At 43.2% G+C, this 27,692-nt stretch overlaps 1 protein-coding gene across 1 annotated transcript in view; it reads left to right on the top strand.

The window, feature by feature from the left end:
* The window catches only part of Pcsk6 (proprotein convertase subtilisin/kexin type 6), a 197,901-nt gene that overhangs the window by 52,715 nt on the left and 117,494 nt on the right, over positions 1-27,692 (top strand). Inside the window, exons 3-6 of the mRNA XM_029554306.1 lie at positions 13,586-13,705; positions 14,220-14,363; positions 15,856-15,932; positions 19,135-19,223. Of these exons, the coding sequence (XP_029410166.1) occupies positions 13,586-13,705; positions 14,220-14,363; positions 15,856-15,932; positions 19,135-19,223 (430 nt within the window). The remainder of the gene's footprint in view (positions 1-13,585; positions 13,706-14,219; positions 14,364-15,855; positions 15,933-19,134; positions 19,224-27,692) is intronic.

Genomic DNA, 27,692 nt, shown 5'->3' with positions numbered 1-27,692 from the left:
ACTTCTTTCTGCATATATTTGAAATTAATATTTAACAAATATAAGTCAGGAGATACTTGGTAAGATTAGACATGTATGATGGGCAGGTGAGCTCTTGATAAATTCACTCTTTCATTTTTGGAATACCTGACATGTGGCTTACTCTGCTTACAGCAAGGGTAGCAGATCTGGTGCCAGGGCTGACCAAAAATGAAGCAAGAAATAGAAAAATATATGATCTATCATCGGGAAGTGAGGGCTGTGTGGAAGAATAAAGTTCATGTGAGAAACCATAACAACCACAGAGAAATGTGGCCATTGGTAGGCCACAGTTGTAGCATGGAAATCATTTTCAAAGCCATGTGATAATTGCTTGTCTGGACTCCCTATCTGGTGCACAAAATTATTTCACTGACTCTCAGAGAACATTTATAACAAAATTTTCTGTAAGAATAGATTCCTGATGTTGCCACAGCCACCCCACTGACGATCATAACTTCATTGTATTGACAGCCCTGAGGGATTGTGGTGAGGCAGTTTACCTCTGGGTACAGTGACCAGTTACTCTTCTCAGAAGGAATCACTATGTGAGCATTTTGATTTGAAACGTACAGAAAATAGTCCCTATGAGTTCATCCAGGTAACTAGGCTGTGAAAAGCAGAAATGTCCTAGAAGGATTTGTGAATTCATTTTATAGGTTGATGGGTGAGAGAATAGATTGATACATGGATGGATAGACTAATGGAAGGAAGGGTAGATAAGTAGATGGCTACATGGATAGATGGGTATATGGATGAATGAGTAAGTAGGTGAGTGGATGGACAGATGAATGGATGGATGGATGGACTGATGAATAGATGGATGTATGTGAGGATGGACGAATAGGTGTGTAACTGGATGGAAAGATAAGCACATGAATGGATGGATGGTAAATAGAGGCATAGAGATAGATAAAAGATATTCTGCTAATTCCATTATTCCTTCAGCAAGGAAAGGAGTTTAATGTTTACTAGCAGATTCTTGTGTGCCTCAGGATTTTAACACACACCATCTTACCTCATTACGTCGGGCTATGATTAAGGCAATGTGTCTTGTATGCTCTTTCTTCATCTGAAGTTTTTAGAGTCTTTAAATTGCTACCACATAGGGAGTTAAAGTTTGAGGCAAATGTTTGCATGTAAGAAGCCCTTTTGTGGATGATTTTTGCAAGGACTCTGTCCCCTTTCCATGGGGACTTCCAAGAATTAAACTGCTTCTTGAAGTTCACACAAATACAGAGTTAAAATAGGAGACTTAAAGAGTTTTAAACGTTGGTGCTGTTTTGTTTTGGGCTTGGGTGCTGGGAATTGAACCGAAGATCTCGTGTTTGCTGAGCTACGTTTTGTCCAGACCTTTTTTTTCACATTTTTTGCTTTGAGATAAGATCTCACTAATTTGTGATCCTTCTGATTCAGCCTGTTGAGTAGTTGGGATTACAGCCTGAGCCTCTAGCTGTGGCAGTTTTAAACTTTTCAAAGGTACTCAATCTGATCATTCTTTTTAAATATATTTTTAAAATTTATTATTTTTATTTTATGTGTATGAGTGTATTGCCTGCATGTATGTGAGTGCACCCGTGTCATGCAATGCCACGGAGGTCAGAAGAGGGCTTTGGATTCCCCTGGAACTGGAGTAAAGGACAGTTCGTAGCCATCATATGGGTGCTTGGAATTGAACCCGGGTTCTCTGCAAGAGCAGTCAGTGCTCTTAACTGCTGAGCCATCTCTCCAGCCCCCCGATCATTCTTTTTTAAAAAAAAATTTAGCCAGGCACGGTGGTACATGCCTTTAGTCCTCAGCACTCAGGAGGCAGAGGTAGGTGGATCTCTGTGAGTTCAAGGCCAGCCTGGTCTACATGGTGAGTTCCAGGCCAGCTGGGGCTACAAGGAGACCCTGTCTCAAAAAAAAAAAAAAAAAAAAAAAAAAGACCAAAGACTTTTATTTGTATGGGTGCTTGCCTGCATGTATGTATATGTTTTATGCACATGCCTGGTGTCAAGGGAGGCCAGAAGAGGGCAATGGATCCCCTGGAACTGGAGTTACAGGTGGTTGTGAGTCAATATGTGGGTTCTGGGAACTGAACCCAGGGTCTCTGCAAGAACAGCAAGTACTCTTAGGTACTGAGTTACTTCTCTAGTCCTAGTCATTCTTTATTTTCTTCCAAAAATATTAGCTGTATTAGTGTGAAATGTAGAACTGCACGGTAGGTCCCACACTGGGGAGACCACAGGAAAGCTGAGACAGGAGGCTTGGGCCATGGAGGCAAGGTGGCAGGGGCACATTCTGTGGGTTTCCAGTGCCTGGATGCCCCTGTCCTGCCTATCTACAGCTACTGAGCTGCTCTATTGGTTCATTTTGGATGAGTCTAAAAGATTGTGTTCAGTTTGAGTCTGAGGGCAAAGTAGTCCCAGTGATCAGTTGTATCACCTTTTGTTTGAGACAGAGACGTAGCACAGGCTGGCCTGGAATGCACTATGTAACCCAAGTTTGTGGCAATCCTCCTGTTTCAGCCTCTCAAGTGCTGGCATTACAAGTATGAGCCACTGAGCCCAGAAGTTGTGTCCTTGAAGGTTGCCCAAGGAAGGTTAAGCCAAATTTCCAGGAGTTTATTTTTTCCCCCAAATAAAAATCCCTTTTACCCAGATTTTTAGCTCCTGACAAGGCTGCCATCAAAGCACCCTGGCAATAAAAAAGGAGGAAAAAGGTGAAGAGACTGACCACCCTAGCCCAGCCTAGAACCTTCCTGTGATTGGCTAATTGTCTCCCACAGTTCTAATGAAAGCTTTAGCCCTGGGGAAAATATATAGACCAATTACGAATTCTGAACCACAACTGAAGTACCTCTGTTTACATAAGTCTAGTTTTAAGGCAAGCCAAATCAATTAGTTGTCTGTCTAACTGATGAGTATTTACTTTGCCTATTCCTTTCCAATTATTTGATGAAATTAGCTGTTTTACATAATTATTTAGTATTATCTTTTCTCTGAATCATTCTCTTACATTAGTAGAGCCTTTTTTGTGATACCTTCACATATGGAGCATTCTGTAATTAATATTATTAACAGAAGGAAAAGATGATTTAATATTATTCAGAGACATTGGAATGCAAAGTTGCCAGTGTGCTAGAAGTGACCAAAGTGGAAACCAATGTTACAGGGCTTAGGATAAAATCCAATCAAATACAGATGGTATTTTAATTACCTCCAGTCTCTGTTGTATCAAAGTGCTTTGATAATGCTAGAATTTACAGTCCACCCCAACATCACATAAAATCTGAGGGAGTGAACATTTGTTTAAACAAGACACAAGGGGAGAGGGGAGGCAGCGCAATAGGGATGCTTGCTTTAGTCACACATGATACACACTTGTTCTCATGCTTGCTAAGCATCTTCTTGCACCAATCCTGCACTGGCACGTGCGATCATGTTCCTTACGTTCTTAATTGACCTTTACTTGATTTTTTTTTTAAACCATCTTTGAAAGGGCCATTTTGCTCCAGTTCTTTGCTGATCAGCCCCATCGCAGGGAGAACAGCCCACATGTTCCCAGTGTGCAGTATCGGTCACTGGGTTTATCCAAGGGCTGTCATTTAAGCAAACTGAAAGCATTTGTTTTTAACTTGTTCTTTTGCCAAAAGTCTGGAGAAGGGTGGATGTTACAGAAGCCTCAGCCAATAGCTGAAAGGGCTCACAAATTTTTTAAAAATTACTCGTTCTGATTCTCTTCCAAGCTGGCTTATAGTTAGACGCTGCTGCCTGTGTCTTCCAGACCTTACATTTTAACAAGATGACTCTGGTTCAGCCCTTCCTTTCCTTTGGTTCTCAGCCAGTTGGATGATGGAAATGGAAGGACGGTGATGTTATTGGCTGCTTCCGGGTGATGGGGACTTTGCATTGATACCTCTTGTCATTTTAGTGCCTTAATGCTCAGAATGGCAAAGTGATTTCAAGAACTGCAGTAGCTATTCTGTTTTGTAGAATGAAACTTTGCCCCCAGAGTTTAATCAGAGCTCAAGTTTCCAGTAGTGATGCAACATTTAAGCAGATCTTTCCATTAACCACAGATGGAATTTTATCTGACAGTTTTGTGTGCTAGAGCCATTCGAAGTGCAAACAAACAAAAAGTTCCTGGCAAATAACAGCATACAGACAGTGAGTGACCAAACTTGTCTCAGGGGTCAGTGAACTGTATAATGGGCAGGTCATTCCTGCCCAGAATGAACCTGCCCACATGGGCAGAGAGATGCTCTGGCCACCCCAACTGGCTAGCGGTCTCATAGATCATCATTCCCCTTCCCGCAGTACGGATGACAGTGTTGAACTGTCTCTTCATATTTTCAGCACAACATAACTGATTCCACAGGCATGCATGGCTTCCGGGAATTGGCAAAAGATTTGAATTTTAAAATGCCCCTTAAAAGAGAGTGTTTTATAATTTTACCTGCTTGCTTGACACTTCTGTTGTTTAGGGGCCCGAAATGTAGCTCACAACCTCAAAGAGAAGTATACTTTTGCTTTCCCTGGCATGAGACTGCATTCCCCGCCCCCCTTACCTCACTCCCTTTTCTCATTGGTTGGTACTATTCCCCCACTCCTGTATAACCCTATCCCCAGGTCCTGCTTTCTCTCACCCAGGTCATTGCATTGCCCTCCCTGCTAGCCTCCTGTAAGCATCCTTGTCTGAAACCAATGTTTCTGCACTCCCAAGGGATCCTACAAAATACCCTAGTGCCACTGTCCCAAGTATGCCCTATTTCTATCTCCTTGGGCTCCCTTTTCTTTGGACTTCTGTGGTCCCCGAACCCAATCACACTGACTCTTAAAGTCATTGAATGACTTCACTCTTCCCCCTCACTCAGTCTTTACACAGAATGCTCCCTACTTCCCCCCAGCTTTTCACCCTCCCTTCTGGGATTAAATATTCCTGCTACCAGGAAGCCAGCCATGTGTTCAAATCAAAGTCTTCAGACACAGCCTGCCCTTCTTACGAGTTGTATGTTTATGTTCTAGATTTAGCCTGGAGTTGGGCGCACACCACAGCATTTGGTGGGAATGATGATGACTAGTAGTTTGCTTGGAATCTGGTCAGTGACAGAGACAGAGCTAGCAGGGGAGCTGCAGATTGCAGATGGTTTCCAGGAGGCCTGGAATGGCAGGCTGGGAAACACATCCACTATTCTGGAACCAGTGGAACCAATGGAGAGGCAACAGGAAGGCAAACCAACCTTCTCCATACACACTCTGGGGGAGAGGAGCAAGGACATAGAAACACAAAAGCCCCTCTCTTGCCAATCCATTATGAAGCTCTTGAGAGCGAAGGCTGCATCTAATTTGTTTTTATTTCCTTACAGGTCTAGCAGCTGCCCAGTAAACAGTAGATGGGTGCCTAATAAATGTTTATTGAAATGTCTCTGTTTTCACAGATCAGGCTCATGTATGCAACTTACATCTATCCTCGTTTGCTTATCAGTTTCTTTCTGTGTAAATGTTCTAGATATAAACACCCTAGTTAAATTATAACAAAACGGAGCCTAAATTAGCAAAGCCTTATTCCATGGTGCTGAAGCTAAAATGCTAGAAATGCCCACAATGGCTGACACTGGGTGTGTGGACCAGTGTCTGACTTCCTAGGTGCATTAGATTGCTATGACAAAGGGCTGTAGACTGGCTTAAATAACAGACACTTGTGTTTCACAGTCATGGGGGCCAGGAGACAGACATGAAGGCTTCAGCCGTGTTGGTTTTTTCTGAGGTCTTTTGCAGATGGCTGCATTCTCATTGTGTCCTTACATGGTCTCCCTGAGCACATCTGTGTCTTAATCTTCTCACATGAGGACATCAGTAATAATGGGTGAGGGCTTGTTCTAATGATCTCATTTTAACTCAATTATCTCTTTTAAAGACTGTGTCTCCAGAGGTTGGGGTGTGGCTCAGTGGCAGAGCACTTGCCTCGCTTGTGTGAGGCCATGGGCTTGAGCCCCACGGTCTCATTCTGAACTCCCAGGGTTTAGGACCTCAACATAAGAACTTGGGGAGAGACACAATTCACCCATAACAATAGGCCGAGCTGGGTTATGACTGCCTGTTCTGTTCACTGTAACAGGGAAGCATGGTACCTTCTGATTCCTTTCAGCAAAGAACTAAGTTACAAGTGAATGAGCAGCTTTAATTCCCCAAGTTCACACTGCCATACTGCCCAAATTAGCAGAACAAATCCTGTTATCTTTTGTGATGGGTAGGCCAAGGCTCTGAGCAGAACTCAAAAACTAGGCTCTGCAGTGTTTCAGCTGTGACTGCAGATGAGGAGGTGGGCTTCTTTGTTACCTTGGTGACTCGAGAGGAGGAGGGTGGTAGGATTCTAGGCTGAGTTAGACTATCTTTTATTTTCTGGGTTCATTAACTTTTCCCCATCTTCTACTGCCCTGACTTACCTGGTCCTGGCTGTACAGTTGCCGTAGCATCCTGTCCTCCCCTCTCCATGCCAGCCCAAAAGAGATAGAGTGCAACATCCCAGGTGGGCTTGGGAATCCCACTGAGACCAGCTCTGATGAAGCTGCTTATTGATGGTGACAGTTCCCCTGCCCTCCAGGGAGGTGACAGCAGTCACATCCATGTGTCATACATGCAAAAAGAAAGCTTCCACCTCTAGGAGTCTAGCTTAGCCCCATGCTTCTTTTTGTTGTTATTATTTCATTTTAACCAATGAATTTTGTTTCCTTGAACTGACATGGTGTATGGTTCTCAGATTTAAACTTCCAAAGCGACAGTCAACAATTTTTCATCAGAGACTAAGCAAGAAGGGCAGAGGAGAAAGAGTCAAGGAATAGGATAGGTTAGGAAGGGCACATCTGTCCTCTCAGTAGATTATGTATTAGATCTGATAACACTGGGGGGACCAGGTAGGGACATGTGGATGGGAGTAATACCTCAAGGAACACCAAAGCCCCAAATACAAAAAGAGAGTCATCAAACTCCAAACAGAAAGTGAGCCTTGGATCCACTCAGAAATGGGGATAACAGCAGGAAAGCAAGGGGCAGAATAGAGACACAGCCAAGCATATTTCTTAATTTTTAAAAATTTCCATCTTATTTTAAAATGTATGCCTTTTGTTTTACGAACTAGTGATGGATATGCCTGTAGCAAGGTCTTGGGGGCTGTATGAGGGTGGAAAGGGGCAGCCAGAGGTCTCTTCAGGTTAGTTCTTAATCACAGTAGGATCGAGGGCTGTTTGAAAAACTGACAGAGGTTGTGGAGAACAAAATCATGTGCCCATGCCCGTATCATTTCCACACAGTTCCTAGAAGTTTTCAGGACTTCAGCCCCTGCCCTTCCATTCCTTTAGAGACGTGAGCCCAGGACAAGAAGTCCCCAGCTTAACTCAGGTCACACATGTGGTAACCACTGACTATCAGTAAGAGCCCTAGCTTTCTCTCCTTATATTCTCCATTGTAACCTTCTCTTTTTGCCCTTCAGCAGGTTGGATATTGGTGCAGCAAGGTGTTCAGAGCAGTCAGCATTGATGGGATTTAGATGTAGTCACACTGTTGAGTGTAGACTCAGAAATGGGCTGGCCCGTGGTTTGGAGACTGTGGTCCAGATCGGGTGCCCAGCCTTCTACTACTTATTTTCTTTGGCTGTTCCCTTTGGCAGGGAGGCTTTAGGATTTGGTGGTCCCAGGACACTGTGAGCGTGGCCTCTGACTTCCTCTGCAGTTGGCATGTCATGCAGTTGGGGCTGCCATACTGTACAGGGGTTCCCTTGTCATTTTACCTTTACAGAATAAAATGTGCTTCACTTTTATGAAGCCAAAAGAAAAAGGGAAGAGAGAGCTGGCAGGAGTTGTCTCCTCTGCTCTGGGTACAACTGTGCATGGAGCGCAGAATGTAGTCAAGAATCAACAGGCCCACCAGTGAGTGCTTGAAGGAAGTTTCACAACTTGATTGTAATGTGTGCCCTTCCCTGTTGTGTTGTGTAGGAGCCCCTGGATAGAACTGAACCTGTACCACAGACCTTGGGTCCCTCATAGGAGTCTCCAGCAACCCGTGGGGAGCTTGTTGGGGGGTTCTGAGGCTATAACAGGGCCCATCTGCACAGGCAAGAGCCTGATGGCACGTGGTGGCTTTGTGTGGTGCACAAGCAGAGTTTCATCCTCTCCTTGATGACATTAATCCACGGAAGGATGTTTCAAAACTATGCCTTTGTTGCTTGTCACTCCCAGGGTTAGTGTGTCTCTGGCCCACAGGAAGAGTGTGCATCCAGGTAAGCCACTGGGGCAATATGACCAACTAGACAGCATCCGTGATCCTTGACACCGCAAGCTTTTTATTGCAATTACGACATGCTGGATTTAACTTGGCTTCTAAGAATAAAGTTGGGTTTATGCTACAAAAGAAAGTGTAGGACTGGGGCATGGCTCCGTGGTAGAGTACTCGTGTACCATGTACTCAGCCCTGAGCGCCCACCAAATTCAAAGATAAAAATGTGCCTTTTCATGTAATCTTAAGAAATTAATGAAGCCTTTATGCCTAGAGTTCTTTCCCAGAGCAAAGAACTTTCTAAGATAATTTTGCTGCATGTTTAGCAGGAAACATAAACAGAAAATGGATCAAAGAAAAAAGGACAGAATAAAGTTCCAGCTTCAAAATGACTTCAAATAAATCAAGAAGCTTTATATAGGTTTGCGAATCGATACGATTTATATTTGGGCTAGAAGTGGTGATAAACAAACCTTGCTCTTATCTCAAATCACTTATTGTAGATTTTCCACACATATAAAAAACAAAACAAAAGAAAAAACCCTCAACAAACATCATCCAGTAGTCAGTATCCAAGCTGGGAGTGGCAATTCCTGCCTAATCCAGCACTCAGAGGCTGGGACAGAGTTGAAGGCTAGCATGAGCTACAAAGTGTGTTCAAGGCTAGCAGAGGCTACATAGTATCCTGTCTAAAAAAAAAAAAAAAAAATCTATCTATCTAAATTATATTTTCTCTTATTTTAAAGATTTATTTATTTTTATGTGCATGAATGTTTTGCCTGCATGCATGTTCAGGAACCATCATACCTGATTCCCACAGAGGCCAAAAGAGGTTGTCAAATCCCCTGGAACTGGAGTTATGGATGCTTGTTAGCTGCTTTGTGGGTGTTCGGAACTGAACCCAGGTCCTCTGCAAGAGCAGCCAGTGTTCTTAATGGCTGAGTCATCTCACCAGCTCCTAAATCATATTTTCAACTCAGAAGTATGTTTTTAAAAGTCTGTTCATGGTTGTAGCTTATTTACAACATGAAGTGCATTTATATATAAAATCTGAAATACAACCTCACTTTTCATTCTGGAAACATTTCGTGAGTTCCATCTTAATGTCATGCAATGCCTAGCACAGTAAAATGCAAGGACACAGACACTGTCAGTAGCTGTGGGGCAGCAGAGGAGAATCAGATCACTGTTTTTTCAGTCATCTTTTCATCAGTGTGACAAATATCTGAGATAAATCAGCTTAAAGAGAGGAAAGAGAGGCACTGTTTGGAGGGAGAAAGAGAAACATCAAGAGAAGAGGAGGGATATGGAAGAGGGCAGCGGGAGAGGTGGACAAATCAGAGCAGAGTATAGGTACGTGCTTGAATATGTCATAATGCAACCCATTACTGTTACTTTATATGCTAACTTAAAAATTAAGAAAGGTTATTTTGGCTCACAGTTTCAGTGGCTTTGTTCATTGTTACCTGGCCCCATTGGTTTGGGCCTTGGCAGCACACCACATCGTACTGGGAGCAAGTAACAGAGAAAGTAAGTTTACCCCATTGCTACGGGGAAGCAAAGACAAAGAGGAAGGTCCAGGGTCCCAGCATCCCCTCAAGGGCACACACCAATGACCTAACCTCCTTCAACTTGCTTACCCCACCCTCTGGTACTAGGAATTGAACCCAGGGCCTTACACATGCTAGGCAAGAACTTAACATGTAGTTACATCTCCAGCCAAGGCCCCACCCTCTTGAAGGTTATACCATCTCCCAATGGCACCACAGGCTGGCCACCAAACCCTTATCACACTTGCAAACCACAACAGCCCCCAATCCATCCAGTCAGAGATGGTGACTCATTCATGGGCTTACTTGGTTTAAGACTTACTTTCCAAGTTACTTACATAGGAATGCGAGAGAGGAATCAAGTGTACTACTTACTGTCTCTTGCATGCATTTCTCACAGGGAGTAAGTCTGGCCACCCCACACAGACACTAAGGAATCATGTGCAAAGACAATAATTGACGTGTCCATGGGAAGTGGCAGCCAAGCCTGCTGCCAACGGAGCATGAGGACTTCCTGTCTGTACTGGTCCTCTTAGGAAATGAGGGATTCTTAAATTCCACAGTCTAATGATGTTTTTCCTAACACAAATAATCATGTGCATGGGGTAAAATAATCCAAAAGTCAAGTCTCACCCGCATCCTTAATTCTCACCGTTTGCTTGCAACGTTTACAGAAACATCAGTTCCATGAGTGACACATTAGAGACCTTCAGTGATGTGGTCCTTTAGGAGAGTCAACATGCCTATGCGAAGGAACCCTTTACCATGGATGGATACTGATTCTGTCTAATGGGAGAGATGAAGCTTCAGTAGCTTGGCTTTGGGTCATTGGCATACTTCTGGCCTTCTCAGAATGGCCAAGTTGTTCCTAGTTTCCAACCTTAGCTCACCTGAACAGAGTCCCACATCCAAGCTGGGGTGGGGGAGCTGGTGTGTTGGCCTTGATTAGGAATCAGGTGTGTTCATGTTCATTTTCCTAGAACCTGGCACCAGACACAAGGAATGCTCAGGTATATCTCTGATGAGTGAGCTGCTGAGTAAATGGCCTCAGAGTGCCCACCATGCAGAGAAATCAGGATGGATCACAGCTTATTCTTTTTGATGGCCATTAAGTGAGATCAGGGGACCCTGTTGCACTTTTCCAGGGATAGATGAGAAACAAGGCAGTGACCAGAGTCTGTTGGAAGGATCAAATGCCTGCTGGTCATTCAGCTCCTGTGACTGTGCTGTCCTCCTGGGTCCCACAACAGAGTGGGGCTCCAGAAGCCCCTACATTGGACACATAATCCATCACCCTTATGCTGTCTTGGGCATAGGCAGCAGCTTATAATGAGCAGACCAACTGGAGAGTGAGGGCAGGCTTATGCAGTGACACTGGCAACAAACCAGGCTGTGAACCCGGTACTGTCACAGCCACCCTCAGAACTGCGTGCTAATATGGAGGCTATTCCCCAGAGCCCAGCAATGACCAGGGGCTGGGATGCCCAACTCATCCCACTGGGCATCTCTGTACTGGCTTCTGGAAGCACATTTCCCCACCTACTCAGGCTCAGGAAATGTGTCCTGGTGGCACAGCAGCTGGGGGCTCTGGCTATCTGAGGGTAGGTGGGGCCCAGCCTGGTAGGACAGATGGAGTCATCCCTGGGAACACAGAGCCTGAGGAATCAACACTCTACTGTGTTTTGTAACAGGGTGTTTAACGGATTTTGAAATACTGCCTTACATGTTTTGTATCAGGTAGAACTTTCTTGTTCAGTCAGTGATGTATGTGGGGAAATTGACAAAAGCCATCAGTGGGTGTTATGAGCAAAACATCTCCTTTCATAGCTTTATGTTCTGTGGGAGTCTCTACCAGTGGTGATTATAAATTACCCAGGACTTGGTACTGAAGCTTTAAAGTGCTTACCTAAAATTGATTTTTAGCTCTTTGCAGGAATTCTTTTTTGTCATTGCTATTTTGAGACACCATCTTGCCAGGTAGCTCTGGCTAACCTGTAATTCACTGTGTAGCACAGGCTGGCCTCAAATTTGCATTGACTTTCTTGCCTCCCAAGTACTGGGATTACAGGTGTGTGCCTCCACATCCAGCTTTTTTGCAGGATTTCTAACAAGCCTAGTCTATAGATGTTTCATAGACAATTCATGGTGGTGAGACAGGCAGAGGTACTTCTTCCTAAACATTTTGTCCTGAGTACCAAGGAGGCTTTAAGGTCCATGCCCACCCTTCCTGTGAGTGCCGTGTTCTCCTCCCTCAGATACTGCAGAAATGGAGGCTCAGTGAAGGGAGGGAAATCTTACCTTTGACCCTTGGGTACCTCACTTCCTGCCTTCTCTGTGATAGCTATTCTAGCTTCCCAGGACAAGCCTGGAGTCCCAGTCTCTGGCCAGCAGCCTCCAAGAGACCTTGAGCCCCTCAACCTTCCATCTTCTCTAGCAAGTCCATGCCAACTCCTCCAGGCAGCCTATCCTGTTCAAAATGACGTTACTCTTGGTGGGAGCCCCAGACTGGGGCCCAACCTTCTTGACAGTAGAGGCTTGGGCCTCAGCACTGGACTGAACTCCAGCTTCAAGCATTGTTGAATCAGAGTGGGCTAGCCTAGCAAAACCAAAGAAGACACTCTTATACTGCTATTGAGTCTCACATAGGTTCCTGCAATTTGAAAAGAACATTCATACCTAACAATTATAGTGCTTTGTGCTGGGCACTGGTATGGGTGCTTTCTATGCACTGTGGGCATAGTGATCCTTAGAATGCAGGATGATGAACCCATTCTATAGACAAATTGAGGTCCCAGAGGCTAACTGCCTATCCTGAGCCCTGTACTGCTAGATGTGGGGCCGAGTTTCAGGAAGCCTGGCTCCTGGATCCCTGTTCTTGTCTGTCATTTATCTTGCCTCTCAAACTTTTTGGCTTGATTATGAAGGCAAGTCCTACCTCTTGGAAGAGATTTACAAAATCCTCAGAGTATTTTAAAAATTGTGAGTTAGCAATGATGTCACCACCCAGGAATTGCTGCTGCTAGTATTTTCCTGTTTTCCTTTCTAGATCTTTCTCTGTGCATATTTTGATATCATGGCTGCCAAAACTTCCAATACATGAATTGTGATCATTTATTTATTCATGCCCTCACTATAAGGCAAGTTCTGGTACTAGTTTGACTAAACAGTTTATTCCCTCGTCATTCAGACTTTTCTTATTCATGTATTTCCTTCTTTGGAACAAGGCTTGCTTGTCAATTTTTTGGCAATTTCACAAAGTCTGTTGTTTTTAGTAGAATAACTTCAAAATCTGTCAGTGTGGTGCTTTCCCCTCCATACACAATAAGCTGTCAGTTTTCAAATTGTGGCCACTAAAGTAAAAATGTCCCCTTGGGGTGTGCTGTCCAGAGCATCCACCGCGACCCAGACAGTCTTGCAAAAGGAAGCCAATAGTTCCTATAGGAGTCTAAAGTCAGAGTGCCACTCTTAAAAAATTAATTTTGTATTTATTTGTTCGTTATTGGTGCACATGCATACGCATGCATCTGTCTGTCTGTCTGTCCTGACTGACTCTGCCTCCCCATCTTCCTGCAGGAACACTGACATTACAAGTGAAAGCTACTACCCCCAGCTTTTTTTTTTTATTGAAAAAACAAACAAACAAACAAAAAAAACATGGATTGCTGAAATCAAACTCAGTTGTTAAGCTTTTACAGCAAGTGCTTTTACCCAGCGAGCCATCTTGCTTTTAAAGTAAATACTAATGACATTTCTTCCTGGTAGGTGAAATGGCTCCAACAACAAGAAGTGAAACGCAGGGTGAAGAGACAAGTGCGAAGCGACTCTCAGGCCCTTTATTTCAACGATCCCATTTGGTCTAGCATGTGGTACATGGTGAGTCGGGTAAGGGTCTCTGTCTTTCCAGAGATGTTAGCACACTGTGCCTCTGAAGTGGGTTCATCTTCCCCACTGAATTACCAGGACAGCTCCAGACAAACCTGCTTCATCATGCGTATAAGTGCCCTGCTTCAAGGGAAGAATGCTTGTGCTGCTTTGTTCCAAAATTGTGGGACAGTCCAGGAAGAGCTCTGTGTGATTTGATTCAGGCTGTAGGGTAGGCTGAATGATGAAGACCTGTCCTTGGACAATGCCTCTGGCAAGAGTTAGTGACCAGGACAATGGTAGCCACATTATTGGGGCAGAAAAAGCCAGGAGCCTCTACACAGACTCTAATAGGGTAAAGAAAGAGGGTCTTGGCTGTGGTGGAAGCTACTGTTTCTTCCTCCTTGCTTGCCAGCATAGCTGCTCCCATCCAGGTGGCATCCTGTGCCCATTTGGTATGGGGAGTGTCTGGGTGGGCATGCTATGCCTGTTCAGTTTCAGAGTGTCTACCTTGGCATGTCTTCTGTGCTTACAGCATTGTGCCGACAAGACCAGTCGCTGCCGGTCAGAAATGAATGTCCAGGCAGCATGGAAGCGGGGCTACACGGGAAAAAATGTGGTGGTCACCATCCTCGACGATGGCATAGAGAGAAATCACCCAGACCTGGCCCCAAACTATGTAAGTCAAGCCTCAGAAGTGACGTGCAACAATATTCAACCACACCAATCATTAAATACACAAAATTGCCTTTCCGGGGGTACTGGGGACACTAACATTCTGATGGAGATGGAGTTTGCTGAGGGACCTGTCCACATGTTTGAGATATCACACATGCTTCTAGAAATGTGGCTTAGAGAACAAGAAGCATGTGTAGAGGTGGTCATCATATGCATATTGGCCTGTGAGTCATTGCAGGGTTTAAACATGAGTTCTGGACTCAGAGCTTGGTTTCCTGTCCTGGCTCCTAACTTGCCCAAGAACCTAGCCAAGCTGCTTCATTTCTCTGTGCTTCAATATTTCCATCTATTAAGCAGGGTTAATCAGAAGACTGTTTCTTACAGTTATTGTAAGGACATATAAGTATAAAGAAGAGCCTGGAACATAGTAAATATGATCAATTCATTAAATGTGCTAAGGTACATGGATGTCAAAAATGATCAAGAATGACCATGTAAGGCTGGAGAGATGGCTCAGCACTGGTTGCCTTCAATTCCCAGCACCCACATGGCAGCTAACAACTGTCCTAACTCCACTTCCAGGGGATCCAGTGCCCACTTCTAACATCCATAGGCATTGCACAACACAGGTGCGCTTACATATATGCAAGCAATACACTCATACACATAAAAAAAAATAAAATATTTTAAAGAGAATGTCCATGTTAATCTAGCTTTGTGATTTTTTTATTGTGAGTTCATTATAATAAAGTGATTTTTATATTAAAATCATAATTTACAAATTTAGTTTCACTTTTAGCATAAGATAGCTACGTTTGACCTAAAGTAGATTATAAATCATAAGTACGATAAAAATTCCAATGCTTCCCCCTCCCAAAGAAATGTTAAATGACAAAGACTGTTTTAAGGATAGAAAACTTTTATGACATTTTTTTCAAAGGAGGATAAAAAATTATGCATACTCTTATTATAAATATGTACAGAACTCTATGCATATTGAAATGTGAAATGAAGGGAATTCTGATACATATGACAGCCAGATGACTCTGAAGACTTCATGCTGAGAGAAGTTAGCTGTCACAGAGGACAAATATGTGGTGATTCCCATTCTGTGAGGAACTCCATAGTTGCCCTGATAGAGATAGGAAGTAGGATGGTGGCTCTGGGGCTTGGCGAATTAGTTCAGAGTTACTATTTAGTTGGTACAAAGTTTCAGTTTTGCAAAATAAAAAAGCCCTGAAGATGGGTAGTGGTGGTAATTGCACAAAAATGTGAGTGCCTTTAATGCCACCAACTGTACACTTCAAAATGGCTAAGATGATAGATTTTATGTCATGTATATTTTACCATAGTGAAAAGCATCTAAGACGACAGAGTTGCAGAAAGTCCATGTGAGATTCTCTTCATTTCCCAAGTGTGGCATAGAGGTAGTTTAAAGTAGGACTGTTGTGTACTGTGTCTCCTATTTTCGCTCATGAAGATCTAACTCCTAGGATTCCTATGCAAGCTATGATGTCAACGGAAACGACTATGACCCGTCTCCACGATATGACGCCAGTAATGAAAATAAGTACGTCCCTTCGCTGCCTCCCTGGCTTCTCTTCCTCTCCCTCAGCATCAGTGCTGGTTTCCACTGGAGGGGCCCTGCAGAGGTGATGGGCTCTGGGTGCTAGGATCTGGAAGTCACCTGGTACAGCCTTTCAGGCACAGGCAGCCTCTTTCTTTGTGTGTGTGTGTCAGGGGGTCTCACCTCTGCTGGTCAACTAGAAATGGGTACTAGAGAGGCATTGTTCCTGCTTCCAATCTCTTGGGACTGTTTTAAAGAGTCACCTTTGTCTTGGGGCCTCTGTGTGTTAAGACATCAGTCTGGTCTCCATGAACACATAAGTCATATGGCCTGAACCTTTGTGACTCCATCCTTGACCTTATGAGCAAGGCAAAAGGTCATAAGTGATGCTGGGAAAATAAGGGTTCAAATCCCAGCTCTACTGCCCACTATGTGACATTTGTGCACATTGAAGAACCTCTCTGAGATTGTCTTCATGTCTTAGAGGTGTTTCATGGAGATGATGTCCCCAGCCCAAAGCTTGTTGAGATGGTAAGTGAGGTGACAGATGAAGAACACCCACTGTGGAGATTGTTTGTGTTAGATTTAGGAGAGCAGAAAAAAGGAAGGAATTTAAAGTTAAGAAATAAGAATCAGAGCCAGACCTGCAACAGGCAAGGAATATGTTCCTTTATTCAGGAGAACATAGCAAAGGGCTGGTGCTGCCCTTGGAAACTAGGCATCAGCAAAAGAAAGGCAGAGCAATCTGGACTTATATAGGAACTCTGCTGAATGGTGTCAAGTGTCAGTGTCCTTGGGGTAATTGAGGGTTTTCTTCCTGAGGTAATTTTCTCAGGATGAGTAGGCAAGTTATCTTATGGCACTGCAAGAGTTAAGTTAGCCTGTAAACAGTCTCTGTCAGTCAAGGAAGTGACCAGTTGATCAGGCTTGGTCAAAGGCCAAGCAGCGAATTTGGGCCATTTGGCCACATTGAAAATTCATGTCTTTATAGCTTCCTTTAAGGAAGCTTATGACTCTCCTGCAATTTACACATTCTATTGGTTTGCACTGTCTAAGGCACCACCTCTAAGGTGACTTTGGAGAGGTCAGGTGACCTATGCAGGGTAAATGGCAGCCCTGGGCTTGCTCCTGGGAATTCTTTTGTGGTACCTACGTATCCTTTCTCTTTCTCAGTTAGTATGCCTGATACCCTGAGCTTTTACTATTCTTCCAAAAATATTTTGGGTACAGCAACAAAATCTCCTTATTCCTTCCCCATTGTTGACAAGGCACTGTGTATATCTTCCCAACATGTTTATGTTAGTTAGCTTTCCATCACTATAATGAAATTCCTGAGACAATCAACTTAGAAAAGATGAAGCCAGATGCAGTGGCATGCTCCTTTGGTCTTAGCTACCCAGGAGGAAGTCAAGATCTCTTGATGCCAGCATAGATAGCATAACAGGACCCCATATCTGAAAGAAGGGAGAAGGAAAGGAGAGAGAAAGAGAGAGAGAAAGAGAGAGAGACACACACAGAGAGACAGAGACAGAGGTTTATTTTGGCTTATAATTTTGGCGGTTTCAGTCCATGATCAGTTCGCCCTTTGCTTTGGGCCTGTAGTGAGGCAGCACACCATGGCGAGAGCACACAGTAGAGCAGAACAGCTCATCACATCATCCAGAAAGCCAAAAGAGAAAGAGGAAGTGGCTGGAGTCCAACAGTCCCCCTTAGGGACATATCTCCAATGACCTAAGGCCATTCCAACAAGGCTCCACCTGCCAAAAGTTCATAGCATCTCCCAGCAGTCTCATCCTGGAACCAAGCTTTGAACACATGAGCTTTCAGGAGACAATCATCATCTAAACTCCATCAAGGTATTTTAGCATGCAGGGGATTTGATCACACTCAGGGCTGTGCAAGGCCACTCATGGGTGCTATGTGCTTGCCAGACCACTGAGCTCCCAGAGCTACAGGACTGCTTTCTCTGCCTCATGTCCCAAGGTGCCCTTCCACTCAGCAGTTTGGAGGCCTGGGGCAAAGGGCCTGCTTCCTGGTCACACATCAGGGGGCAGGAAGGCATGATCCATAGTCCACTCAGTGACCCTTGAAGGTCAGGATCAAATCACAATGTGAATCATCTAGCTGTATGACCTGAGCCTGACATTGGCTAGGAGGCTGTGAGATTTTCCAAAGAATAACAGATGACTCCCTTCCGAAGGGCTAGCATGCAGACCCGAGACCATTTTTAAAGGCTGCTACACATTTGAATCAATAATTCTAATCTCCTGTAGATGCTCCTTACAGATGTGCTATGTAGACTGGCCCACGTTCTGGCCTCCTCTGGAGGAACTGACCCAACGTGGCACATGAGAAGATGGGATCATTCCTAAGGAGAGCAATTTGTAATTTCCTTTTCATTCCCTAGCTGCTTGAGTGGTCAGCTAAAAGTGTTCTTTCTCAGCTCCTGTTATATGGCTGAGGTAATGTCAGCAGCCTGTCCAGGCTAATATGGTGCTGTTACGACACAGGGGACAAGACATAAGCGCAGTTTGTTCTTCCTTTCTTCCTGTTGGTCAGGCAAGCATTGACCTGTATGTGCTAAGTGACATGTCTTTAGTCAGAGGAGACACAGAGCTGAGGCAGGTCTGAGAACAGCAGTGGCAGGAAGCAATAATAGGTGCTGAGAGGCTAGGGCCATGGGCACTGGGAGCAGATGCCCTGATTCACCCTGGGGAGCATCCTGGAAGAGATACCCTGGGAGCCAGCATTTGCATCAACAAGTGGCAGGGAGGGCTAAGCAAAACCTGGACAGCTGCCTGTCCTAGTGAGCCTAAAGAAATTGAGTTTCGGGGCTGGAGAGGTGGCTTAGTGGTTAAGAACACCGGTGCTTCTTGCAGAAGACCCAGGTTCAAATCCCACCACCCATATGACAGGTAGCAACTGTCCAGAACTCCAGTTCCAGGGGATCCAATGGCCTCTTCTGTCCTCTGTGGGCATTGCACGACATGGGTGCACTTACCTACATGCAGGCAATACACACATACACATAAAATATGAAAAATAAAAGTATTTAAAAAAAAAAAAGAAGAAGAAATTGAGTTTCACTGGCATCCCCGGTGTAAGGACAGCAGACACTGACTACAGGAAAACTGAGCAGTGCAAAGGATTCATTGAAGTTTCTGGGGCCTAATTTTGTTTTGATTTTTGTCTTTGTTTGCTTCAGACACGGCACTCGTTGTGCAGGAGAAGTGGCCGCTTCAGCCAACAACTCATACTGCATCGTGGGCATAGCATACAATGCAAAAATAGGAGGTAAGGCTGGAGGGAGCATACGCTGGGAGTGGAGTGACTGGGGGCCAGACAGCTCCTTTTTGTGGGGTTCAGCAACCTCATGCTCTTTGTCCCAGACAATGGCAGAACCCTGGGCCAGGGTTGGCCCAGTTGTTGGGGTCTGGAGATCAGAATTGCTAACTATCAAGGGCCCCATGAGAAGGGAGCCAACCCTTTAGCTCCCCTATGGCCCTGCCACCCTAGTGGCTGACTCACCTTGCCATCAACTGGACTCTTTTAACTGGCTGCCTTGGGGGCTCTCCTGGCCCCAGGTTGTCATGGTTCTCTGTAACTTCCCAGACATACTTGCCTCTCTGTTGGCTCAATCTCCAGTTGCTATGCAGCCATTTCCTGTTTCTGTTGGTGAAACACTGCTCACCAGTCATTCCCCCTGCCTCCATCTTATTTCTGGGGGAGTTGGTGTGTCCAGGGTCTAACCCCCACCCCCCCCAAAAAAACACACACACACACACTGCCTCTGGCTTTCTCATTTAGCTTCTCACTGCTAAATCAAGCTGTCCTTGCGAGCATGAGACTTTGGAGCAAAGGGTTTTATGTCTTCCTTGGCCCCATTGGAGCCCAGCAGTATGACAGCTCAGTTGCCAAAAATTCTGAAGTGCTCCATACATGTACAACCCTGAGCAGGGGGGCACAGAAGAGAGGGTGCCAGGGCAGCCTTGAGGACTGGCTCTGTTGAAGAGTACCTGCTGACTCAGATGGCTGCTGCTAGCCCTACTTAGGGAGGCGTGTATAACCCCCTCAGCTTCATCTACAAGGATTCAAGGTGCGGAGCCTGTGTCAGGGGTTTCCTGTGTCACCAGGCCCCTGAGAAATTTCTTGAGTTTTGATAAGTGGGTCTCAAGCCTTTACTAAATTAAGACTGCCTGCCTTTTCTTTTTTATTTTATTTATTATTTTAATTTTATGTGCATGAGTGTATTGCCTACATGTGTGTAAGTGCACCTGTGTTGTGCAATGCCTACAAAGGTCAGAAGAGGGCATCAAATCCCCTGCAACTGGAATTACGGACAGTTGTTAGCCTCCCTATGGGTGCTGGGAACTGAACTTGAGTCCCTCTGCAAGAACAGCCAGTGCTCTTAACCACTGAGCCATCTCTCTAGCCCTTGGCTGCCTTTTCCTGAGCCCCTTCAAGTGCCTGAGATTTGTCACTAGGTATCAGGTACAAGCCCATTCATACCAATCCACTGCCTGTGTGTTCTTGGACAATGTAGATTACCTCTGAGCCCAGATATGCTAGTATCATGGCTGTCTCCCAGGTTTGTTATGGCAATAAATTCAGATACCATATGTGCAAGCTTTGCCTCAGAGCTAAATCTTCAGGGAGCTGCTGAGTTCCCCTCTCTCTCCTGCAGCAACTCTTACAGAATTGCTCACGCTTTGAGTGAACATGTGGACTTTTCTGTCAGAGTTGTTTGAGCCTTGCTCCTCAAAGTCCTGACAGCAACAGCATTATTTGAGATCTGTTAGAACACAGTCTCCTTGCCCCTTTTCAGGCCCATCAGCCAGATCTGCACATTTCCTGAGGGGTTTGTCTAGAAATAGTAGTTTGAGAATGCTGGCCTAGAGGACTCTTGGGAGTCATGTGGTAGGGAAAGATTGTAGGGAGAAGTCAGTGGAAGTAATGCCCACAAAGAACTTCCCAGATGAGAGAGAAACAGAGAGAGAGACAGAGAGAACCTCTGTGTGCAGGGCTAGGTACAAGAATGCATTTATTTATTTATTTATTTATTTATTTATTTATTTATAGACAGGGTCTCATTATATAGGCCATGGGTGGTCTCGAGTTTGCTATATAGACCAGGATATCCCTCACAGTCACAGAAATCTGCCTGCCTCTGCCTCCTGTGACCTTATATTAAAGGCATGTACCACCACACCTGACCCAGGAATATTTTGGAATTAATACATTGAACATCTTTAAGCATGTACAGCATGTATAGCTCTGGGCAGCCACTGAGGTTGGGGAGAAGATGTCAGGTATAATTTGGAGCATCCAGGAGCTCAGCATGCCTTTGGGGTGAATGGTACTGACCTGGAAGACAGTAAGGGACAAAGCACTGGAATGAGACAGGCAAATGGGGAGCTCAAGAGGCAGAAGGAAGAGATGTGGATGGAGCTTGACCTGGGGGGTGGGGTGACTGCAAACAGGAGGAGTTCCAGGGGACAATGGAGTCTGCGGCATGGAGTTGGGAGGCACCTTGCTCCCTCAGGGGACAAGGGATGGTGTTGAGTGCAGGAAGACAGATGTGAGCTTGAGGCTGTCCTTGAGACAAGGAACTTGTGACAACCAGTGTCTCCAAAGCTATGAGGCCACCTTTCTGTCCCTCCCTTCTTCTGAAGCTCATCCTTGAGGAGTGTGTGCGTTGGAGGGGGGGGACCTGGAGCACCCTGACATTGAACAGCCATCTTCTCTGAGAGTTCTTACACAAGGCAGAGAATTTCTCTGTAGTACCTCTGAGCTGACCGTGGACTGTGTTTGTTTTTTATGTTCTTTGTGTCTGTTTTTGTTTTTCAGTTTTTCATTTGTTGCTCAAGAGAATATACTGCATACCCTCACTTCCCTCAGTTTATCTGGAATAAGTCGTATTCAACTTCATGTATGATGTGTGGATCTGAAACAGATTTCAGTTCACACTCTCATGCTTTGGACTGGTGGTTTTTCATATTTTACGTATGATTTAAATCCATAATGCATTTCTATTATTCTATTACCTTTTATTTCTTATTTTTGAGGCACAGTTTGATTTATACACACATACACACACACACACACACACACACACACACACACACACACACACACACATACACACACACACACACATATGGGCCCCTGACTTGCCCTCAAGTTTCTGTGTAGCCCAGGCTGACCTTGAACTCATGGCAGTCAGACCCGTGAGTGCTGAGACTACAGGTGTGCACAGTCTTACTCAATTGTTGTTATTATTCTTTCTTTAAACCCTCAAGCTAACTTATAGAGATAGGCATACCTCTCTATATGCGACACATCTTGCTCTTTCTGCTTTAGATTTCTATTTTTCTTCAACATGAAGATTTTGTTTGCTTGTTTTTGAGAAAGGCTCTCAGGCTAAACTGGCCTGGAACTCTGTGTGTAGACTAGGCTGACTTCAAACTCGCGGCGGTTATCCCAGCTCAGCTTCTCAAGTGTTGGGACTACAGGAGTGAGTCACTGTTTGCAAAGAATTTCTTTTATTTTTTTTTGAAGTTGAAGTATACTAGTGAAAAATTCTCGCATATTTTATTTGGAAGTGTCTTTAAATTGAGTGAGTGAGTGAGTGAGTGATTGATTGATTGATTGAATGAGGGGAGTGCACATGCCACACCATGAGTGTAGAGGTCAGAGGACAACTTGCAAGAGTCAGCTCTTTCCTTCTGCCATGTGGGTCCTAGGGATTGAACTCATGTCATTAGACTTGGCAGCAAGTGCCTTTCCCCACTGAGCTATCTTTCCAGTCCTGAAAGTGTGTTTACTGCATCTTCATTTTGGGAAGAAGTTGTACTGAACAGAATTCTAGCTTGATGCTTTTCTTTCAGTGCTTTGAAGATGTCAGTCTCTCAGCATCTCATGCCACCTATTGTTTCTGAGAGTCAGGTGTCATCCTCATCTGCCCCTTTGTGTAGTGGGAATTGTTCCCCTGCATACATGGGCGCGCGCGCGCACACACACACACACACACACACACACACACACACACACATTTAGAAAAAAAATGGCCAGTGTTTATTCAAGTACCTTTTAAATTCCATTTTTTCTTATCTCCAAGTGTCAGTTACAACTAATCGACTACTTCATACACATCACATATCCCTGGGGCACTGTTTATATTTTTAAAATCCCTTTTTCCTCTGATTGTTTCTAATTAGGTGATTAGTGTTATGCCATCTCTGGATGCACCTATGCTTCCGTTTAGTGTCTCCAAACTGTTCTTAATTCTGTGCAATTTATTTTTTCAGTCATTATACCTTTCTGTCTTCTGTTTCATTTTGCCCCTTTTTAAAAACAATCTCAGCGCTCAGGAAGCAGAGTCAGGTGGATCTCTGTGAGTTCAAGGCCAGCCTGGTCCACATAGTGAGTTCCAGGACAGCTGGGGCTACAGGGAGACCCTGTCTCAAAAAGACCGACCAAACAAACAAACAAACAAACAATCTCCGAATCTTCCTGAGACTCCCCATATCTCCTTCACTCTTTATCTTTGTCTTAGATTCCTTGACATGTTAGTAAGAGTTACTGCAGTCTTTGTACTAGTTCCAGTATAGAGGTCATTTGTATCTTCCTAATGATTGATTTGCAGTGGGTCACATATTTCTGCTACTTTGTACATGTCTAGTAATTCTTTATTGCATAGTAAATATTGTTTTTCTACCTGTAGAGTCTGAATTCCACTGATTTTTTTTTCTGAATGTTGTAAAATTTTGTTATAGCGATCGTTTAAACCTGAATTTTGAGTGACTTAGTTATCCATCATTTCATGGTGTCTTTCTGACTTGCCTTAGTTAGTCTTAGGGAAGATTCCTTTGGCCAGGTTGTCACTCTTACACCATGACTCTTTCCATATTTCAGTGGAAACCTAAAATCCTGGAGTGCAGAGTAGTTAGAATATCTGCTCAGCTCATTCAGGGGTTTAGCTATTGTTTTCCTCCCAGATTGTTTTTAAGAATATTACCCAAACACATGTAATTCAGGGATTGAGTGAAGTTTATGTCTTTCCCCACAGCTATCTCCTTTCTGAAATTCCCCCTCTTAATTTCTTAAAATCCATGCCCTGACCTGACTTCCAGTCTTCCGGGGGGAAAGGGAAGTAAGTCATGTAAACTTGAGCATACGCAAGCACACGTCCCTCCTTTTGACAATTAAATCTCTATCTGTCTCTGCCCTCTTCTGGTTGCTTTCTAATACCCTTGAAAATTCATGTATACTTTTTTCAGACTGTGTAATTATTGTCTTTAAAAGAGTCTGATATGAGCTACTCTGTCCTTGTTGAAACTAAAACTTGCAGTTTTTTCCCAAGTAGATTACACTTTAGTTATGCATTTCCACATGATGGTTATCCCTAAATATAACTCCTTAAACAAGAAATCATTTATTATCTAGCACAGAGTAGCTCAGGGCCACTGGTCAAGGTGAAATGAGGCTGTGACTGAGATCTGAATGCTTGACTGAGGAATCCACTCTTAAGATGAGCCACTTACACGGCTGCTGGCCAGAGGCCTCCATTCCTTGCCAGCAGTTGGTAGGAGGCATTGCTTCCTCACCATGTGCGGTGGTCTCAGTGTCCACACAGCCTGGGACTTAGCTCCTCGTTCTGCAGGTGATTCAAAAGCGAACAAGCAGGAAGCAGCAGTGTCTTTTATGGCCTTGTCTCGAAAGTCACGCACCATCTCTTCAACACTATTCTGCCCATTAGAAATGTATCACTAACGTATACCCCCAAAGAGATAGGAATTTGGCTGTACCTTTTACATAGATATGAGTCATTAAACTTTTAGACGTAATTTAAAATCACCACAGACAGATCCTAAAAATTTGACTACCTAGTTACACAAATGGAGTTAGTTTTATCAACTTTCTTTGTAAACTTGTGTGTTTCTTGTAAGTTTTAGCACATACAAATAATTAAAGGAAGTGGTGGGACTATCCAAATTATATCTTATAAACAAATCCCCCCCCACCCAGGACTGCACTCCTAGTTACATTGCCATTAGGTGTGCCACCTACATTCAGAGAAATATGTTCTCAGGAACTAAAAGAGACGTGTTATCAATCATTTTCAGAGTAGGAAGTCTCTGTGTGTTTAACTGCGAGTCTCTGATATATTTCATTTTAGAGAATTTTAATTTTTTATTAAGTTCTTGAGCTTCACATGGGTGATTTGTGTTTTCTTCTAAGTGTAATATTTCAGTAAAAACCTGATGAAATTTTTATGATGTCAAATTTGTTTATCTTCCTTTATGAGTCTGGAGTTTGGGATCTAGCTTAAGAAAAATGCAGAATAATAAGTTGATTCTCCTGTATTTCCTCTGAAAGCTTAGTTTTAGAACAATAATTTATCTAAAAGCCTTCATGGATTTATCATTTACTTTTTACCTTCTTACTCCATATGAAATATATTTCCATGAAGAGTGAGTATAAAGGAGGATCTAACTTTACTCCCCTACATATTACTGTTGAGTCAGCTGTGCACACTCCCTGTATCCCATCCTGGGTTCCTATGTACACTCCCTGTATCCCATCCTGGGTTCCTATGTACACTCCCTGTATCCCATCCTGGGTTCCTATGTATACTCCCTGTATCCCATCCTGGGCTCCTATGTACACTCCCTGTATCCCACCCTGGGTTCCCTATGTACACTGGCTCTTCCTTGATGTTCCATTAGTCTGTGTCTTTCAAAGTTTTAGCAGTATCATCATTCTTATCATGTAGAAGAGTTTGGGGTTTTTCTGTTTCGGTTTGCTTCTTTGATACTAGGACACATTTTCTCTTGTACTTTTTTCAAAGATTTCCTGGCTATTCTTGCATATTTTCTCTTTCAGATGAACTTGAGAATCTTCTTATCAAGTTCCATGAAAAATCCTGTTGGGATTTTGATTGGGATTGCATGAAAATTATAGATTAATTGGGGGAGAATTGACATCCTTACAATATTGAGTCTTCCTACCCAGGAACATGGTATGTTTCTAATTTTTTCAGGTCTTTTATTTTTTCACATCACTTAAAAAGGTTTTTTATCACTTTCTCTATATTAATATTACATACTTCTTACTAGGTTTATATCTAGGCTGGCATTTAAAAATTATACTTATAGTCAGTCATTGGAGTGGTTATAGGAAATTGTTTTTTGTATACTGATTTTTGTTTCTGGCTGCCCTTTTGAATGCTATTGGTGCTGTTGTTTTCCCTTTGATTCTAATGGTTTTTCTATATGTAAATTGTTGCCCTCTGTGAATAGAATGGTGAGTTTTTCTCTAATATTGACAACTCATTTCTCTTTCCTGCCTTATTTCAATATAGGGACCCAGATAATTACTTATTGGGTAGTGGATTCTGGGTTCTGTTGTCTTCTTTGATATATTCAGGAATGATATTAAACTATTTGTAAATGTCTCCTCTAAGTTTCCTGTAGCTGATCTTTATCATACTGAGGAAATTTTATTTTATTCCTAGATTTCTAGGTTTTATTAGGAATGGACATTGAATTTTAGTAGATATTCTCTCTCTCTCTCTCTCTCTCTCTCTCTCTCTCTCTCTCTCTCTCTGTCTCTCCCCTCTCTCCAAGGTCTCCCTATAGTCCCAACTGTCCTAGAACTCACTATGTAGACCAGACTGACCTCGATCTCACAGAGATATGCCGGCCTCTGCCTCCCAAGTGCTGGGATTAAAGGTGTAGATGCTCTTTTTAAAGCATCTATTGATAATAAGTTTTCTTACCATTTAAACTGCTTAATGTAATAAATTACATTAATATATTTTTTGATATTGAAATTTCTTTCATGGAATAAATTGTTTGATCATAGATATTGTCCTTTTAATACACTGCTGCATTCAGTTGTTGATATTTTATATATGATTTTGTATATATAAAATAGATTAAATTATTATTTCTGTTTATGTGTCAGTTAGGCTAGTCTTGTGGAATGAGTTAGGAAGCTCTGTTACCCCTGCTCAGAAACAGTTCATTTCCCATGGGCATGGCCTGCTCTTTGGACGTTGGTAGATCTGATTAATCAGTCTGATTGGTTATAGTGATGGTATAAGGCACTTGGTCTACTTGGGCTTTTTATTCTCCTCAAGGAAATTTTGGTGATTAGATTTATCTCAAAAATCATTTATTTCCTCATATGTTCAAGTCTGACGTAAACTTAATATTATAGCCTCATAATTTAAAAGTATATCTTCTACACTTACATAGTTATTGTCCCTAATTTTATATGATATCTCTTTTCCCCTTGATCAGCAAGAAAATTGTTCTTTCCAACAAAAGGTTTTTTACAGAGAACTCAGTTTTTATATTGAGCTCCTTTACTTTCTGTTTTGTGAATTTCTTGTTTAGTAATTCCTTCAACTAATTATTGTTTGGTCACAATTCCTGGAATGGAACACTTGTTAGTTTTAAAATTTTAAACTTTCCCTCATCTTAATGAATTAAAGTAGTGTTATCTATATGTTCCCTCTATATGTTAATGTCTTAATTAGACTGCACTGTCATTACTACTCACTTCTGAATACTTTTTTTTTTAATTTTCAAATTTTATTTTCAAGTTTTTGGTCACAATTCCTGGAATGGAACACTTGTTAGTTTTAAAATTTTAAACTTTCCCTCATCTTAATGAATTAAAGTAGTGTTATCTATATGTTCCCTCTATATGTTAATGTCTTAATTAGACTGCACTGTCATTACTACTCACTCCTGA

The sequence above is a fragment of the Nannospalax galili genome, unplaced genomic scaffold (genome assembly GCF_000622305.1).
Source record: "Nannospalax galili isolate Female #2095 unplaced genomic scaffold, S.galili_v1.0 scaffold124, whole genome shotgun sequence".
Classification (NCBI taxonomy): domain Eukaryota; kingdom Metazoa; phylum Chordata; class Mammalia; order Rodentia; family Spalacidae; genus Nannospalax; species Nannospalax galili.
The sequence above is the reverse complement of the archived record's forward strand: the minus strand, read 5'-3'. Positions and strand labels throughout refer to the sequence as shown.